The 17,615-nt window shown below is 35.8% G+C and overlaps 1 protein-coding gene across 10 annotated transcripts in view; it reads left to right on the forward strand.

Moving 5' to 3' along the window:
* The window catches only part of FAM172A (family with sequence similarity 172 member A), a 302,076-nt gene that overhangs the window by 14,527 nt on the left and 269,934 nt on the right, over positions 1–17,615 (forward strand). For 8 of the 10 annotated variants that reach the window (XM_026072631.1, XM_026072624.1, XM_026072625.1 and 5 more), the window contains exons 2-4: positions 8,133–8,256; positions 11,596–11,697; positions 14,279–14,379. In XM_026072631.1, coding sequence (XP_025928416.1) covers positions 8,151–8,256; positions 11,596–11,697; positions 14,279–14,379 — 309 coding nt within the window. In that variant the 5' untranslated portion in view covers positions 8,133–8,150. Of the gene's footprint in view, positions 1–3,111; positions 3,162–8,132; positions 8,257–8,812; positions 8,851–11,595; positions 11,698–14,278; positions 14,380–17,615 lie in introns of those variants that run through there. The other 2 variants (XM_026072623.1, XM_026072626.1) reach the window with 2 other exon arrangements.

Raw genomic sequence — 17,615 nt, forward strand, 5'->3', positions numbered from 1 at the left:
TACGAGGAATTTTAGGAGGGTGATTTAGAATGATTGGTCAAGAGAAATTTCATTAGACCTTGTATTTTAAGTGTTTACTATTAGGACAGAGTATTTAGACTTGAGGCTAAACTGAATCACTTGATACATCTGTTCAACTTATTGAAGTATGTCAGGTAACCAGTATAATTGAACTTGCTCTGAGGAGTCTATTTCAGTAACCTAATAGTGTGGTAAATAAAAGCTATCAATATTGCAAAAGGATGTAGAATAAAAAAAAAAGAATGGTTACCACCATTTTTTTTCTCCTGGAGTTCAAATCCAGTGCCAAGTCAAAAGTGCAAATGAAACTGATAGATTCGTTATTATCATTATCATCTTTATTTGAGCACAGCAGTAATACATCATGCAGGCTGGAAGACTGGGCCAGCAAGATTTGCATGAATACGTCCATGCAGCATACAGGCTGGAAGACTGGGCCAACAAGACTTGCATAAGTTTTAACAAAGATACCTGTTAAGTTGTGCACCAGCAAGCAGCAGGGCAGCCCAGGTCTCGCTGGCTGGGATGTAGCTCTGCTGAAAGGGAGCTGGAGGTCCTGTTGGACAATAAGCTGAACACAGGCCAGTCAAGTCCTGTGCCACACCAGTAAGGGTGTACCTAGGACACCTGTCTGATTTGTCTCCTGAGTTCGAGAGACATTGAAAATTTGGAGAGGGTTCAGCAAAGGGCCACCAGGATGATTAGAGGACTGGAAGACTTGACATACGAAGAAGGATTGAAAGAATTTCTTCAACCTAAGGAAGGGAAGGGTCCAGAAGATTTAATCAGTCCTCCATTACCTAGAAGGTAGTTATAGAGAAGAAGTTATAGAGAAGTGCACAGTGACAGGACAAGAGGAAATGCACGCTAGTTGCTTCAGAGGAAATTGCATCCGGGTATAAGAAAAAAAAAATTGTAAGAAAATTGAACATTGGACTAAGTACCCTAGAGAAGTGGTGGAATTTCCCTCACTGGAAATATTCAAGACTTAATCTGACAGAGACCTGGATTACCTGATCTGAGGCCTTGCTTTTGACGGAAGATTGGACCAGATGATTTCCAGAAATCCCTTCCAACCTAGACTGTTCTGAGATTCGTTGTTTAGCAGTCTTGACTCTGGGCAGAGATAGCAAGGTTGCATATTAGGCAATAGCAGAGCTGTCTAGAAAAGGCTGTTTGCAGTTACTGATTTAGGCTATTAGTGGAATATTTTTAATGTAAATACGAGGTTTTCAATTTTTAAAACTTACCTGGTAAGGAAACATGTAGTTATGGTACTGGTTTGAAAACAATAGAATGAGGTTTTCTTTGACTGATTCTGAAATCCATACAAAATAAAGCTGTTTACTTGCCTTGCTTTTTATCTTATTTGTTTTGGGTTTTTTTATTGCTTTGTAATAAAAAGTAGAAAAGATTTACTGGTACAAAAAATAAAGTTAAAAATACAAGTGTGACATGGTTGTAATTTTAAGATCAAGTTGGTCTTAAATAATGAGCTATATGGATAATATATTTACATGATTTACATTGCTTATATATATTGTATGGTGACATGGCTTTATGGCAAGCCAGCAGATCCAAGTCAGTGTGCTGCATGGGTTTCACAGAGCCATTTGCTTGGCCTTCTAGATAGTTGAAATGAAGCAGTTCTTCTTGGTTCAACTCGCTAAATAGCATGTGATGCCTCTCAGCCAGAGGATAGACCAAAGAAATTGAGGTACTGTATTATTAAAGCTGGAGGAATGATAAAATAGAAGAATCAGGTGTCCTACAACTGGAGAAGCTGTGGGCAGTGCTGTAAGGCAGAATCATTGAGGCAGACATTGCTGCAAAGGAGAGTCTGCACGCTCTGGGAGCCTGGGGGGTTTTAGACTGATTCCGGAATAATGTGTCTTGATGATGAACTGATGTTTTCGGTGGCCCCACATGCTCATTTCACTTGTGCATGTTTTGATTCTGTACACCATCCATCTGTTTTGAATATTTCTGTATCATCAAGGTATCTGTGTGTTAGATGCGGAGAAATCAAACTGGATGGGAGTATTCACTCTTTGCATGTGCACATGCTGGAATGCTTTGGAGAGAGCAGGTATCTAACAGAAAGCTGCATCCACCTCTGACCTTTTCCTAGTCTCTTTTTGTGCACTTCCTCAGCACAGAGTCTAGAGTAGAATTATAAATAATTCACTGCGTACCAGGATCTGGGATACTATGCTGGATCCATTGCATTTCCATCTGGTCTCTCTGTCTTATTTTCAAGAGTCTTCAATTAGTGGCAGACAGGCCTTTTGAAAGTTGAACTGTTTATTACTTAAGAGCAAAGGCAGAGATGATTTTAAAAAAAAAAGTGATTTTAAAGTGCTAGACATATGCACATACAGCTGGGTTTTTTTAGCAACTTTTGATGGTAGCCTAAGCAGAAATCATTTCCCTAGAGTTTTCCAGTCTCTCTCTTTCTCTCTCTTTCTTTAGCTGTCCTGCAAATTACCTCAATGTCTCCCTAAGAGAAGGCTCTTTTAATAGTCTCAGAGTTTTTCTGTGTTTGGAGGCCTTTTCCTCTCCCAGGTAACCCATGGGATTGGCTTGAGAGAAGATGACATTAAAAAAGAGATTTAAAATTCTGGTATTGTCCCATAACTCCTTAGTATGTACAAAGATGAGCCCATTGAGAGTCAGTGTTCTCCACCCTGTCTTTCAAGCCAGAATCCTGTTGAGTTAAAACTGATAGTCTAATGCAATCATTCTAAAAACTCTTCAAAAACAGTTTTTATAGACCACCGCAGGGCAATTTCAGCTATATTATCAAGTTATGTTGTGCTAAAATGACTTATTCTTGTGATGTACACTGTGATAAAATAGTTTTTTAATGAAAGACCATTTTACACAAAACTGTTTGCCTGAATTAATAACTACTTAGCATTTCTTTTTGTCCTCATGACTTAATATGTAGTCACTAATGCACTAATTGAACAACACAATCCAAAATTTGCAATGAATATAGCATTATTGAATGTTACAAGAGCTTTTTTACAAGGCTTTAATTGCAAGGTATAAGTTCTTTATAAACATTAATTCATTTATTTTCCCCAGCACCTACTATGCATGGAGGATTCTTTCTGGCCTTTTGGAGAAAGACTAAGGTACGGTGAAATTAATGTCCTAGTCATCAATGTACCCCAATCTTGGGGTACTGAACTTGAAAGACCTGTAAATGGTTCTTCAAAGATTTTCTTAAAACAGGGATCCAGTGGTCTGTAGTTCTGAGTACTGAAATCATTCAAGTTGAATGCCTAGAGAATGGGAAGTATACAGAAAGAAGTTACCTGAGAACATTTTGTTCTATAGGACTTGGTTGGTCCCATAAGAACACTCGAATTGCTACAAAGAGAGTTCTCCTACGTAGTATTCTCCCACTTTCACTGCAGGGTCACTTTTTTTCTCCTTGAAGTTGCTTGCCTGATTCATTAGGTATGACCCAGCTGCCCCAACAGAAGAAGTAGGGTTCTCCACACACTTAATAGATAATCCTCATATTTAAGAGAATATTTTGTTATGCATTCAAAGCTACTGCAGAAAAATTCTTAGGAGATTATTTTGAACCTCAGATGTTCATTTGATTAGAGCATCAGTGTAAACCTCTCAGAGGCTGTGTTGAGGTTGTACTGCCTATTTTTATGTTCTTTTAACATATTTATTTGATCATGTTTACAGGCATGTGTTTAGGGAGGTCATTTCCAGCATTTCAAAAAAGTTAAACAGAAATAATTAAAATTTCAGCATATGGAATCATGTTGACTCTGCCCTTTGTAAACAACAGTTGCTGACAAAGTTGGGATGCTAATGCCCATAGCTCAGTGTCTTCTGCTTCTTGAGTGTAAAGGGGTAAGTAACATTAGAAGCTAACTGCTGTGCCAATAAATCATCCTCCAGCAGTGGCTGTGGTCATGTACTTCATCAGTAAGTTCTGCCACTATTTGGTAAGATGCAAAGATGTACTGGGATTCAGGGACATTGAGATCTTTGCCAATTTGTTTGCCAATTCTAGCGGTTAAATATCCTTTTCTCCTAGCATTTATTCTTCCCCTCCTGTGATTCTACCACTCTATTTTTTCGAGGTTGTCTAGAGCATACTTGAGGCAAATAGGTAAATTTTCTGGAATAAATCTTAATAAATCTATACTAAATGTGTGCAAAGAGCAATTTTCACCTAAACAGATCTGGGCAGGCTTTAAGGAGAACAGGAAAGGACATGCACTGTATGCTAAGCTGGTCYTCTGGCTACCTTTCTGATGTCTGCAACATGGAGACACTACTGCCACTCATTAACATTAGGAAAACTGAACAGAAGATACATTGTCTCTGAACCTTCTTCTTGAAAAAAGTGGACATTTTAGCTGAATTTTTTCAAAACCTTCAGTCTAAAGCAGGTTGGATATAATTGGCTTTAATAGCTGAAGTTTGACAAAGCTATAAGCAGTTGGAAATAGGGTCCTTTAAGTGAAGGGATGTATAACCTTAACAGAAGTAGTTCTTACCGATGTCATCTGTAGTACCCTGTAAGCTTGAATAGATAAAATCTAATTAGGTAGAAAATAATACTAAGATTAAAGTTGGTTTTTGTTTGTGTTTTATTTGTTTTGGTTTTTTTTTTGGGGGGGGGGGGATGTTGAGCCAGTCCAGAGAGGGATTGCAATAATTGCAATTACTTATGACCTTTATTTGGAATATATGCACAATATAACATTGACTTAATTTTAGCAATTGCTAATGTAGAGCAAAATCATCTGCTAAAATTTTTGGTACTTTTCTAGTTGCATTTATACTATGAAGAGTAATTGAAGTCTCTGTAGAAATCAGTGTGTATGTACATTTGTTTCAGAGTTGAAATATATGATAGGATGTCTAGTTTGATTTGCAGACTAGCACTATTATACAATAGCAAGCCCTGTGGCCCAGACTTCCAGTACCATTCGACAAACAAGAACATGAAATATGTCATGCATATTCCCTTAAGGGTGTAAAAGTCTGGGTTTTTTTGTTTCTTTTTTTTTTTAGTTTAAATGACCATATCTTTGTGAACCCACTGTTCTGCAGTTGTATTAATGGGGAGATGGTGAAAATGCAGTTCTTTGTCCTATGGTTTTGATAAACTAAAACATTTATTAGTAGCAGTGAAATCATGAAATCAAAATATTTCTGATACTGAATTATTTTCAGTACTGATGGACACTGAGGTTGAAGAGGCACAGAATACACATGTTTTTTGATAGCATATCTTAAATCTGCATGGGAAAGCAAGATACATACAAATAAATATAACTTTCCTTGTAAATAAATTTGCTCACTTGAAATGTTTCTGCAGGTGAAATAGTAACTATTATTTTTTCAGAATGTGTACTTGCCATAGGTAGTGGAAAAACAGTCACAGAAAAATTATTTTACAAAGAATCATCTAAGTAATTGTACAGAAGAACACATTTAAAATTATCTGAATATTTATTGTGAAAAATTTGAAGATGGGTATTTGTGAAATAAGGAGTGTGGTCAATGTGTGGAGTTCAAGATCACCGGGGCTTGAAACTGAAGCCTAGAATAAGCTGCAATTCCTGCTTTTACCTATAAGTAACCATTTGGAGAGCTTTATAATTTTCCTACTGTTCATTTCTGCACCATCAAACTCTAGTTGATTCAATGTCTGTTTGTCAAAGAAAGGAAATCCAGCCCTCTCATCTAATTTCTTGTATTCGTCATTTAAACAAGTATCAGTGAAGGATTCAACAAAATGCTGTGTTCAGACAAACAGTACATAAAATACTGTGTGCTTATTTCATCCTCATTCTAATATCAAGTCCTCCCTCCAGTGGCTGCTGTTACAGTTTTTTACTTTTTCCAAAAGAACAGGAAATTCTCTCTCAAAGCCAAATTTGGGGGTGGGGTGGTGGTGGTGTTTGTGGGGGGTTGTGCTTCTAGCAGAGCAGGTGAACCTCGAAGTTATCTACTGTTTCTTCAGTGGCAAGGTCTTCATCCGATAAATGAACCCAGGCACCCGCTGTAGGGGCAAAATGCCAGGAATTGTCTCCTTTACTTCAGTGTTAAATATAGCATTGTCACGCTGTTGGTCAGTGGATTGGTTAATGTGGTGGGAGGGGGCATAAATTTATTTAACATGGATCTGTGTTCAGATAAATTTTGTATTTCTTTCCTTGGACTGTAACAAGGCTCACCTGTATGTAGTTTGTAACGATGTTAACAATACTCAGATATGAATTTTCAAGTGTTGGGTGGGGAAGATGACCCGATTTGTATGACTAGAATAATTCTTATCTGAGCTACCACTGTGAGTTTCTAGCACCCCTAGTAATTCTAACCTCAGTGGGTTTGTTTAATTAATTTTTTTTTTTTGATGCTTTACTGAAATTTACATGTTGTGCTGTAATGTACATCCTGATGAAGGACAGGATTTTATATCTGGTCATCTTTTGTCTGTGAGTTATTTGAAAGCATCTTGGAAAAATCTTTTGTAAATGCCATGCATGTGAATTGACATTCGAGTCATTTTAATATTTATATTGAGTAGGTTACATGCCAGAAAATACTAAAATGTCTCTGGTTTTGTTACTTTTGTTGATTACTCTTGTTATGAGTGCTAATAAGATTAAAGTATTGGCTAAAACATGTACATTGTAACTGAATTATGTTGAATTGCACCATAATTTAAGAGGTGCACAATCTAAGTAGCAGTTTCAGAGGAGAGCAGCGATGGCCTGGTGCAATATCTAAGAGACTTTTAACAGAGTACTGTCATTTCCCATCAGCTTAATCTGAACAGCTTTCTGCACAAGAGCAAAGGAAGGTGCCGGAGTTTCCCCTGGGTCAATCCCCTGCATGATGGATTTTTTGGTCTTAAACCCAAGTTTTAAGAATTTTTTTTCTCTCTTTAGTTACTCTCAGCCCCTTAAGTTGCTGTGTGTATTTTTTTAACTGAGAATAATATTTCATAGGTTTTCTCTAAAGAAAATACAGAATAATCACCCACCATATCTTTATCATACCCTTTTTTTTTTAGGTTTTTTTTCTGTTATAATGGTTACTTAAAAGAAACTCTCTGGTGGTTCTTTCTTACAGTAGCAAATCTCAGGGAGACAGTAGTTGAGAGAGGGGGATCCTATCACTCTTTGTTTGGAAGTTGCAAATTGCTGCTGAGATACAGTTCATGCAGAGTCATCCAGGATAAAATATATTGGGTAGAAGAATAAAACAAATTGATAGTGACTGACAGATAAAGAACCAAAAAAGATGAAGGGGAAAAAGGATTCAAGGCATAGAAGTCTTTTTATTGAGAAGGAAGAAGTGGTGATTGTCATATGGTATTTGCTCTCTTGGTGTCAGATCTGAGATGAAAGAGATTGCAGACTAGAATGTCTGGGCTGCCTTCAATGCAATAGGAAAAATTTAGAAATATAGTTTGCACGTGGATTCCCACCCTGGATATACTGAGGGTTCTATATAGCTGGACATCAATCTGCTCTTTAAAATTTTCAAGACAGATAATGGTTTAAACCAATTTGTTCCATGTAGTTTTACTAAAACCTTAAACTGTATGGTAAAGTAAGAATAATAAGTGGAGTTAAGTGAAGAAGAAAAAAATATATAGAGATTGTGGAAGTTCTGTTGATCATGTTTTGGGTATGTCTTCTGCTTTGGACGTACAAACGTGCTGCTTTTCCAAAAGGCTTATTATTTCCTGGTCTTAATGTGAGAATGGCAAAAAGGAATATCAGTTAGATAGAAGTCCTGCTAGGATTAGGTAGAAGCTAGTCCTTGTTCTTGTGAACATGAATCTTTGACCAAACCTTATAGAGGAATGTGTGTTATACTTTGTTGCAAAACTTAATTCATCTTGGTGTGATGAGACCTTAGAATGCTCAATGTAAGTTTTGAGGGAGAAGAAAAAGTTGATTTTAATTTTATATTGTAGGGGTTTATAATACTCTTTCTGGGAAGTTTGGATTTTGAAACAAGTTCTATTTTTGTGATATATGCAGTAACAAGTGGCTTTTGAAGTAAAAGTCAATAAATTTGCCTAATTTCTAACTCCTGTTCATTTACAGATCATCCTTTGAAGATTGATGTATATTTACTTCAGTGCTTTAATTTTGTTAACGGTTTGGGTAAGGATGGCTCAACTCCAGCAAGGAGGCCCAGATGAAAAAGAAAAGACTACTGCATTAAAGGGTATGAGTCTTTTTGCCTTCTTTTTACATATATGAGACGTTTCAGAATCAATTATTAAAATTAAGAAATGGGAAATAGTTTGATATAAATATGGATTAGAATCTGAGAGCTGCAATAATGGAAGAGACTATTAGTCTTTAGTGCTTTTTGTCTAATACTGTCCCTTATCAATAGTTTCATAAGACAATATAAAAAATACAATCTGTGGTGAGGAGTAACTGAATAAGAAATCCACTAATTTTGTAATTTTCATAATTATCCTTTGAAAAAGTTGACTGGTGCTTTTGTATTTTTAGTTTCTGGGAGGTAGCATTTCAATTTTGTGCCACTTATGTTTTATATTTGTGTAACCAAATTACAGCTTTTAAAAATCTCTTTGACTGTAGAATGTTAGTGGGAAAAATATTTTCAGGACATTGATTTCCATGTTGGTTTTCTAAAGTTTTCTAGTTTATTTTATGTTAGAAAAATAACTGGATCTAAGTGACTTAGTAGAATCATTTTCTTTTATTCAGGAAAAAAAATAAATGAAATGACATCTTTTAGGTAGTATTTTTCAAGTTTGGAACTATATGGAGCTGGCTAGACCTACAAGTAAGCTAACCAAACATTGAATTTAAAGTGTTTGCATCAGACACTTACTCTCTAAATTTTCTTTCAGAAGAGAGGAAGAAAATACATCTTCAAACTTTAATGTAAAAATTGGATTTCTACAAATGTATTAGTAGAAATATATCTTTTGTTATATAGTGATGGTAGATGCTGTTTCTCCACTTAAAACTGTGTATTTGTGAAAGGCTTGGTGAAAAGCCAGGTGGTGCTTTTTTCAAACATCACATTACTGATTTTGTCAATATATTTTCAGGAAATTATACTTCATGTTTGGAAAAATAAAACTCCATTTTAAACTTGGCATTCCTTAAGGATTAGTGCCCAAGAAATATTTCAAATAATGAAAATTTTGTGTGAGGATGTGATTATCTTCAGCTGATTTGGTGAACTCTTACTAAGAAGGTCTTTTGCAAATCACTCAATTTTGAGCTCTGTTGAACCAGCCTGGAATTGAGTTTGAGAGTCAAAGATCTTCAGTGAGAATGATGGACAAGATCTTACAACAATCTCAAAGTTATAAGAACACTTCAGCTAATTTTAACTTGAAAAATTACACAGCAAGAAAGTGTCTGGTTAGGTAGTTGAAACAGGCCAATTGTGGTTTTATTGAGTGACTCTGCTTGTAGTCGTACATCATAAGAAGCTAGCTTTACATACTGAGGATAGGTTTAGTATGTATTTCATATAGTGTTGTCCTTGCTACTCAGAAGATGGATACTTTATTATATAGCAACTGACACTCTTGTGCAAATGCATTTCCAAATAGGTCACAGTAAGAAGACATGAAAACTCTGGCGAAATTAAATTCTAGAGGAGAAATGGCTGGAGTCTCTTTACCAAGGAGAGAGAGTAGTGTCCAAGACTGTTTTGCTACCTTGATGTTGTGACAGTAGAGAGGAAGAAAGTGTATGCTTTTTACATCCTGTTGTCAAAAACTTCTTTGGCAGAGATCTTTTCTTTCATCTCTGTCATTCTATCATTTGGCTGGGGACCAAAGCAGCTCCCCCCAAACTTTCAAGGGGTAATACACAAGCACAATTATGAGCTTGCCTATGTGAGCTGAATCTCAGGGGACTTGCTATTAAATAGATTTGATGTAAAAGTGAGCACTGCTGAGAAAGCCTCATTTAGAAATCTCCTAATTGCATCCAGTGGTTATACAGCTGTTTAGATATCACAGAGTTGCTTGGATACCATAATATGGGTTGGAGAGACATTAAATGTGAATGATCATACAAGATGGTCTTTGGTCATCCAGCATTACTGAGTGGAATGGCTTAGGAAAGGGGGAGCTGGAGACAGTGAATGATATGGATGCCGGAGTGAATGCCAGATGAACCTGAAGCGTTATAAAAGAGCAAGCCAAGGAATTGTCAAGAGTGTTGAAGCTAATTACATTTAAAACATCACAGAAATTTCAGAGAATTAGTGTACCAATGTTCAGTTTATGCAACTTAGGTAATTCATAAGCTTGTCACTGACAGTAAGACTAAGCAAAATTAAGGGAAAATGTAATAATAAAAAACTTATTTAAATATTATCTTTAATTAAAGGATGAAAGAGTAGTTAGTGCCAAACAATGACAGTTTAAAGAAAATGGGCCTTTTAAAGCTGTTTTTGTTCCTTTGAGCCACAGATTTGGGTGTCAGAGGTAGTAAAGTAATATACTTGGAATTCTTAAGGCAGTTTGGTAATACATATCTTGATTTATAAACAATAGTAGTACAAGACCAGTGTAGCACTCCTTAACTGAATTATAATGTTTTGTGGTCTTCAAATTCATCTTCAAGGAAGTAGTAAAATGTATTTCAGCGGAATCCTGCTGAATCATTTTGTGATGAATTTTTATTAATAATGTTATTTTTAATAATTAGAAAATATGATAAAATGATAGCATCAGATTGTGTTGATGTAATGAAAGTACTGAAAAGAGGACAAAATTGTATGCCGTGATCTGTGTACACGGTGATTGTGTAGTAGCTAGATGTAAGCAAAACATGTACTTACATGCTTGCCTCTGGTTAAAAGTAGATCCTTAAATCTAGTAATAAAGAATGCAGGATGTATTTATGTTAGTGTACTTACATTAATGAATGCAGGCTGTACTAGGATATACCATCTCAGAAAATAGGAAGTCTTAAAAGGATATGGGTATCATGGCTTATAATAAAATGAATGGCAGTTTTCTGTAACTTGAGAATTATTAAGGAGGGGGAACAGCTTAGTCTATTCGGGTATCAAGGGGAAGGTTAAGGAATGTTGTGATCGCAGCTGGTAAATGCCTGTGAGATAATATGCATTTGATAACCTGAACTATTTAGACAGGCAAACAAGAATGTATCAATGACTTGATACTGACGCTAGGTAAACTCACATTAACAGCATGATGCATACTAGAAACCAGATGCATGTTTATAACATTGAGGGTAATAATCATTGAAACAAATTACTATGGTTTTGGTGGCTTCTCTGTCCCTGGACATATTTTGATCAGCATTAGAGATAGATAAATAAATAAATAGATAAGAAGATATGCTGAAGTTCAGATGCAGTTATTAAATCTGATACAAGATTTTGCATAAGGCAGTCCAGTATTGACTATTACATACATTGTCCTTCTGCCATTAAGATCTAGAGAATTGAATAAAGGCATTTTGTCAGCAATAATAGTGAAATAAGCCAGGCGTACCATGGAATGTGTCATTTTTCTTTTCTTTACTTTTTTAGATCTATTGTCTAGAATAGACTTGGATGAACTGATGAAAAAAGATGAGCCACCACTTGAATTCCCTGATACTCTGGAAGGATTTGAGTATGGTTTTAATGAAAGTGAGTCGTATATGCTTTGTGAGTCGTATATGCTTTGTAAAGACTATACTTAGAATAATGTTAAGAGGTTATCAGAACTTTGACTATACCTTATAAATCCTTATTAGAGTTTCACAGTTTTCTGTTAAGAATAAAATAATAAGCCTTAGCCTTAAAAATCTAAGTAATAATTTTTTGATTTTGTAAAATTGTCAAAAAAATTCCTCCTTATACAGTAATGTAGGTTTATACTGTATGTACTTTTAGAGAGTCTTCAGCTTCTTTTCTTTTACAGAAGTTAAAAGCAATATTTTTTTTGTAGCATTAAAAAGTAAGATTAGAGTGTTCACTCATGTAAGTAACATCTTATTTAATGACTCGTTTTTATTTATACAAAAGGAATTATTATTCAGATAATAGTTTATTCCAGTTATTTTATTAATACCAGTAGGAAAACACCTATATTCCGTTTATATTGATGAAAGTATGAGCAATGTGTTATACTTTTACTCTTCTAGTATAGATCACGGTTTTACATTACAGCTAAGTTTTTGTAATGACTACAAGTCATGCCAGCTAGCTTGACCTACATATTAAATGAGTTAGTAGTGTTTATAATTTTCAGTGCATACATTTTAAAATACAGGAGAGAAAAAAGCTTCCGAGTTAAAGTACTATCAGACTCCAGGAAATGGCTTTTTCAAGATTGTTTGAAACCTGTAGGACAAATGGGGACATTTACAATCCTACTTCTTTGCAGTGCCTGTTTTCTGAACAGAGGAACTTTAGTTTCTAATTCTGCCTGTCTTACATCTTCCACTTTTAAAGAAAAAAAGAGCTTTCTTTTAAATGATAGTCATTTATGCAACACTTAGCTTTTTAATACCCTGATGGCTTTCACAGGAAGGTACTTAGAGACTAAAAGTGTCATGAAAGTGATGCTCTTTCTTTGATGGGAGGGGTTCAGCTCTGTCACTTTTCAGCTCCTTATTTTTAGATCTGCGCAGTGTCTACTGTCTTCCTTACTGACTTCAGAGTTAATGGTTCATATGTGGTTGATAAAAAGGGCTGAAATTTGAATTTTGGGGAATGATGTTTTAGAATGATGTTATTGAATATTCCATCACTAAGCTCACAGGCTGAATGATTTCTATAGAATGTAGCAAAACCTATTACATACGCTACTGGTCAGTGTGCTGCCAGAGGTCTGCATTTTGCTTTTGTATGTTTAATTCAAATGTTCTATCCTGCATTCTTTTGTCATAATCATAGTTTTTTTATGATGAAAAAGTAAGAAAGACTTTTATCTGATTTAAAGAGTCTAAGAAGACAAGGGTACCAGAAAGCCAAGAAAGTCTTGAAAATAAACCAGATATTTGCTCCAATACCTTTATGGAGAGAACAACTTCATCTACTATAGAATGGCGTATATGAAGAGTAACTAGCTGAGAAGGAACAGCTAAGTGTAGAGTATGATGAAACTGTGAGAAGAAAGATATTGGGACCTGAGATAGGGATATGAAGTTGGGGAGAAATATTCCTCTGGAGGCTAATAGCTGGAAAATGCACTGGCCGTGAGATAAGGCAGGTCTGGAAAAAAATCTCAACTAAGCATATTTGTAGGCAGAAATGCTTAGATACCATCTCCCAAATATTTAATTTAAAACATCAAGAATTTTTGAATATAAATGTCTGAAAAGGTGTGAACTGAGTTAGCAATTTCTTATTTTGCTGAGAAACCTTTCTTTTATAATGCAGGCATTTCAGCTTTCTAGGACATGCTTACATATATCTATTTTTAATGCTTCTGTGGTTTACTACAACTTCGAAATGCTCTGAGATCATAGCTTCTGTTTTGTTTTATAAGCTGAAATATTACTGGTAAGATACCCATTTCCTGCAGTTTGTTTCCTTGCTATTTTATTCTTGCTATTTTAACCCAATCCATATCCTCATTTGTGGCTGAATTTGCAACTAAACTTGTGCAGTAAACAAAGAAAATTGCATAAGGTTGCATTGGAATGCATAAGAATAGAATGGGATTTTGCTTCTATTCAGCATTCTGCTTTATTCTGCTGTTATAATATCCTTGAATACTGAATCTAAGAGCTTTTATTTGATTGCATTGTGCTAGGAGCTGAGATATTTACCTTAGGTGTGGATGTATTTTTTTCAAATTAACCTGAAATGTTTTTTCTGAATAGGCTAATTTTGAAGAAAACTAAGTTTCCTCTTCCTCTAGCCCCTGGCCCAATTTCTACTGGCATTTCTCTACAAATGTAGCTGGCTGTGAAGATAGGGTAATGAGTAGCTAGAATTTGATCACCTCACTGTTTTCTTGCAAAACAGCTTAACATTTGATACCTGGATGTAATTTCAGTATCATTACTTATGTTATGCTTAATCTTGCAATACATATCATTGAGGGGGAATGCATTTTCTCATTGTGATACAATTGTTTTCATTTAAAATACTATAATCAAAATGGGCGAGGGAATGACAATAGCCTAATTTTTAGGTGTAGACTTTTTTCAACAATAAGGTGTATCTTACTTTTAATGAAGAAATGTATTAAAATATAATCATATTGTTTCTTTTGCAGAAGGGCAGCTAAGACATGTAAAAACTGGGGAGCCATTTGTTTTTAATTATCGTGAAGATTTGCATAGATGGAACCAAAAGCGCTATGAAGCTCTTGGAGAGGTATGTGAATTGTGCATGTGTGTGCATACATATCTGTATTACTGTACTGTGTTTTTTCATGTTGCTCTATGAAAACAATACTTTTACATATTTTAAGAAAGATTTAGTGAGGCCACAGTCATTTAACAAAAGGTATTTCAGGTTTTGTTGCATGTTAATGCTCCAACAGTAATTTACATTATTTGCTGTATAGTTTAGAATGAAATTTAGACTACATTTTGACTTTCTTTTGTGTTTAAAATAGTAGTAAATGCCATGTAGACTACACAAATCAGAAAAATTCTGCTGTGTAATATTTTCCATAACTTTTTTGTCCTCAAGGCTAAGCAATGGATACAGAACTTCTGTGGAGTTTTACTTTCTACCTAAAGATACATATACTAGCTGGTCTCACTGATTTCTCCTCATGTCTCCAGTGGATAACAGGAGCAATTAGACTGATAATTAGATATTTGATGATTGATTAGATATTTGAATGCTACTGGTATTTCCTTTGACTTTCTGTAGAGATATGATGTAGTGACTACTGAGTATGTAGTTCCTTTTCTGTTTGAAAATGACTCAAATTTCAATGCCATGCTTTTTTGTAATGTTTTAGTAGTCGGAGCATTGACTTGACAAAAAGAGAGGAATATCGTCTCAGTGAATGCAAAAATGTGTGTGCTTAGATCCTCATTGCACTGTCATAACCTCCCCTGCCCAACAGAAAGAGCAGTGTGAGCACACTGACCTCTTAAGGTATTAGTGCTGCTAAAGTCCCAGTGGCCTTTGGAGGCCCATGAAAGAGTGTGCATTGTTCAGTGCACAAGCTAGAGCCTTTTTCTTGGGGATGTCGCCCTGTGGTTTCTGTTTGGAAACATTGTGGCACATTATTCCAGAAACCCTTGTGAACTGTCTTTGCCTCATAGCTTGTCTTCATTCATTCATGTTATTTTTTTAGTAAGGATTAAACGCATTGTTTGAATGACTTCATTCCCACTTCCTCTTTCTGTTAAGGTTACTTTAGACTAGTCAGAGATATGTTTGATGGTGCATGTATTAGACATTTAATCTTTTAAATTTTCTTTTCTACTAAAGATTAAAAAAAAAAAAAAGTCCAGAACAAAAGCCAATCATAAGCTGTTTCAAAGTAAACAGTATAGAACTTCTCAAGTGAACTTCTCAGATGGGTAAATAAGAATATACTTAAATTTATTAGCAAATGGCTGTATATAGTTTCTGATAGTGCCAAGAATGTATTTATTAAAGCTGAAGAAATATATAAATACATGGTCTTTTCTAATTATAACAGGATGGTCTCTGGGAACTTATATAGGTATTGAGCATGCAGGATCAAGAGAAGAGTGCGCAGCACAAGTCTATATCTGATTGATGAATAACACAAATAGCACTCCATTCTCTCTTGAGCCCTAATAGTTGAATGAAGCCTGATCTGAGAATTCTCCTACACATGAATTTGGATATCAGGATGAGTTAAGTGTAAGTAGGAGGGACAGAAATTTCCTTCTGTGGAGAGGAATAGATTGGAAGAGGAAAGAATGATGGGAGACTCACAGTGTACACTTCAGTACTATACACTTCAATACTGTACAGCTTTGAAGTGCCATATTCTTACATATACAAATCCCCACTTAAATACACGTGCTCTTCTCTGTTATGTTGCAAAGAATTTCTGTTCTTTAAGAATAATTCGTCAAATAATCTATATTCTTAGATAAACCATAGTGGATTTTCAGTCATGCAGGTTTTATTTTTTTGTTCAAGTAATGTGTAAAGCCTTTGCATCTACCAGGGATAACATGAATTAGTCTCTGTCTCCCACTTTCTTGCTATGATTCCTCAAGAGGCTTTGAGGTGGAAGCAGCCTTTCTGTTTGTGTGTCTGTGATGAAAAGCTGATACTGATCCTGCAGGGCCTCTAAGGGGTGATCTGGTGCTCTGTGGCTGGTTCAGCCCCACCATTTCTGGAAGTGGACCGTCTGGACTCTGCCTTTTGTAATGGATACACTGGAGCTACCGCAGCTGTAAAGCACTGCTTTGTCCTGCCAGAGCTTCGTTCTTGGGTATTTAAGAACCTTCCTTCTTACTTCTTCATCCTCCTGCTCATCCCTTTAAGGAGCTTAGAAGAACTGTGGCAGGGTAGGACAAGATGGGAGCAGCTGCTACTTCTCACGTCCTTCCCCCTCAACTGCGTGTTTTTCTGAAACAGGGCATGTGCTATGGCCAAAGCTATTGTATTATCTAGGTACTTGATATTACACGTTTCTTCCAGCAGAACACAGATTGGCACCTATTCTGTGGTCTGTGTGTGCAGACGTTTGCATATGACTATATTATTTGAATAGTACCATTTTCCAAATATAATTGTGTGCTGCCCAAATCGCTTAAAAATTCACATGCCTCCATGTGGGCTGATCTACTGCCACACCTTCAGGTAGGTGTTTGACAACATCATCAAATTCTTCATTCTGTGCGTCTGAACTGTGACTGCCACATTTTCAACCTGTATAATATGAAAGACTTTTTGAGATTTCACTTACTCAGGGGGTGGGGTATGTTCACAGAGTGGGTGCCTGACATCTGTGATCTGTCATGTGCATTTTGCCTTGCTTATAGTCACTCTTCTGGTTCCAGTTTGAGTGATCTTTGAAAATACACATTGCTTATATTGGTAGATTAAAAGACAAGGAAGGTCAGGATTCTGACAGAGGGTGAATTGTTCTAAGTTGTTTATTGGTTTTGTGTTTCCAGACAGAAAAGAAACTCACCTGTCTTTTCATCTACTGTCTTTGCTAGGTGTTCGATATTACACAATTCTTTCAACAGGCCACAAATTGATACATGTTTCGCAGTCTTGTGTTTGGCACAGAATGAACTTAGGGGACACTGATGGACAAGGCTCTTGGTTTGGGCAGTGATCTGTCATTTATTTACATAGACAAGACTACTTCTTGTGCCATAGATTGGTGGGTCATTTATGTAGATATTGACTAGTATTCAAGAAATACATTATCCTCTCATTAGACATTCTGTAGTCCAGGGTGAGATGTGTTCAACAAACTGATAGCTTAAGAAGTAGTAGCTCATATAATTCATAAGATGGTATAATAAAATATTGCCTTAGGTCTTTGGCTTTGAATCATCATTGTCTGGCTTTAGGAGTGCTCTGATATGTATTTGTGGACCTTTTATGTAACTAAACATATAGTGAGAAGATGAAGTAGCTAGACTTGTATC

This window comes from Apteryx rowi, unplaced genomic scaffold (assembly GCF_003343035.1).
Source record: "Apteryx rowi isolate R43461 unplaced genomic scaffold, aptRow1 scaffold_345, whole genome shotgun sequence".
In the NCBI taxonomy this organism is placed as follows: Eukaryota; Metazoa; Chordata; class Aves; order Apterygiformes; family Apterygidae; genus Apteryx; species Apteryx rowi.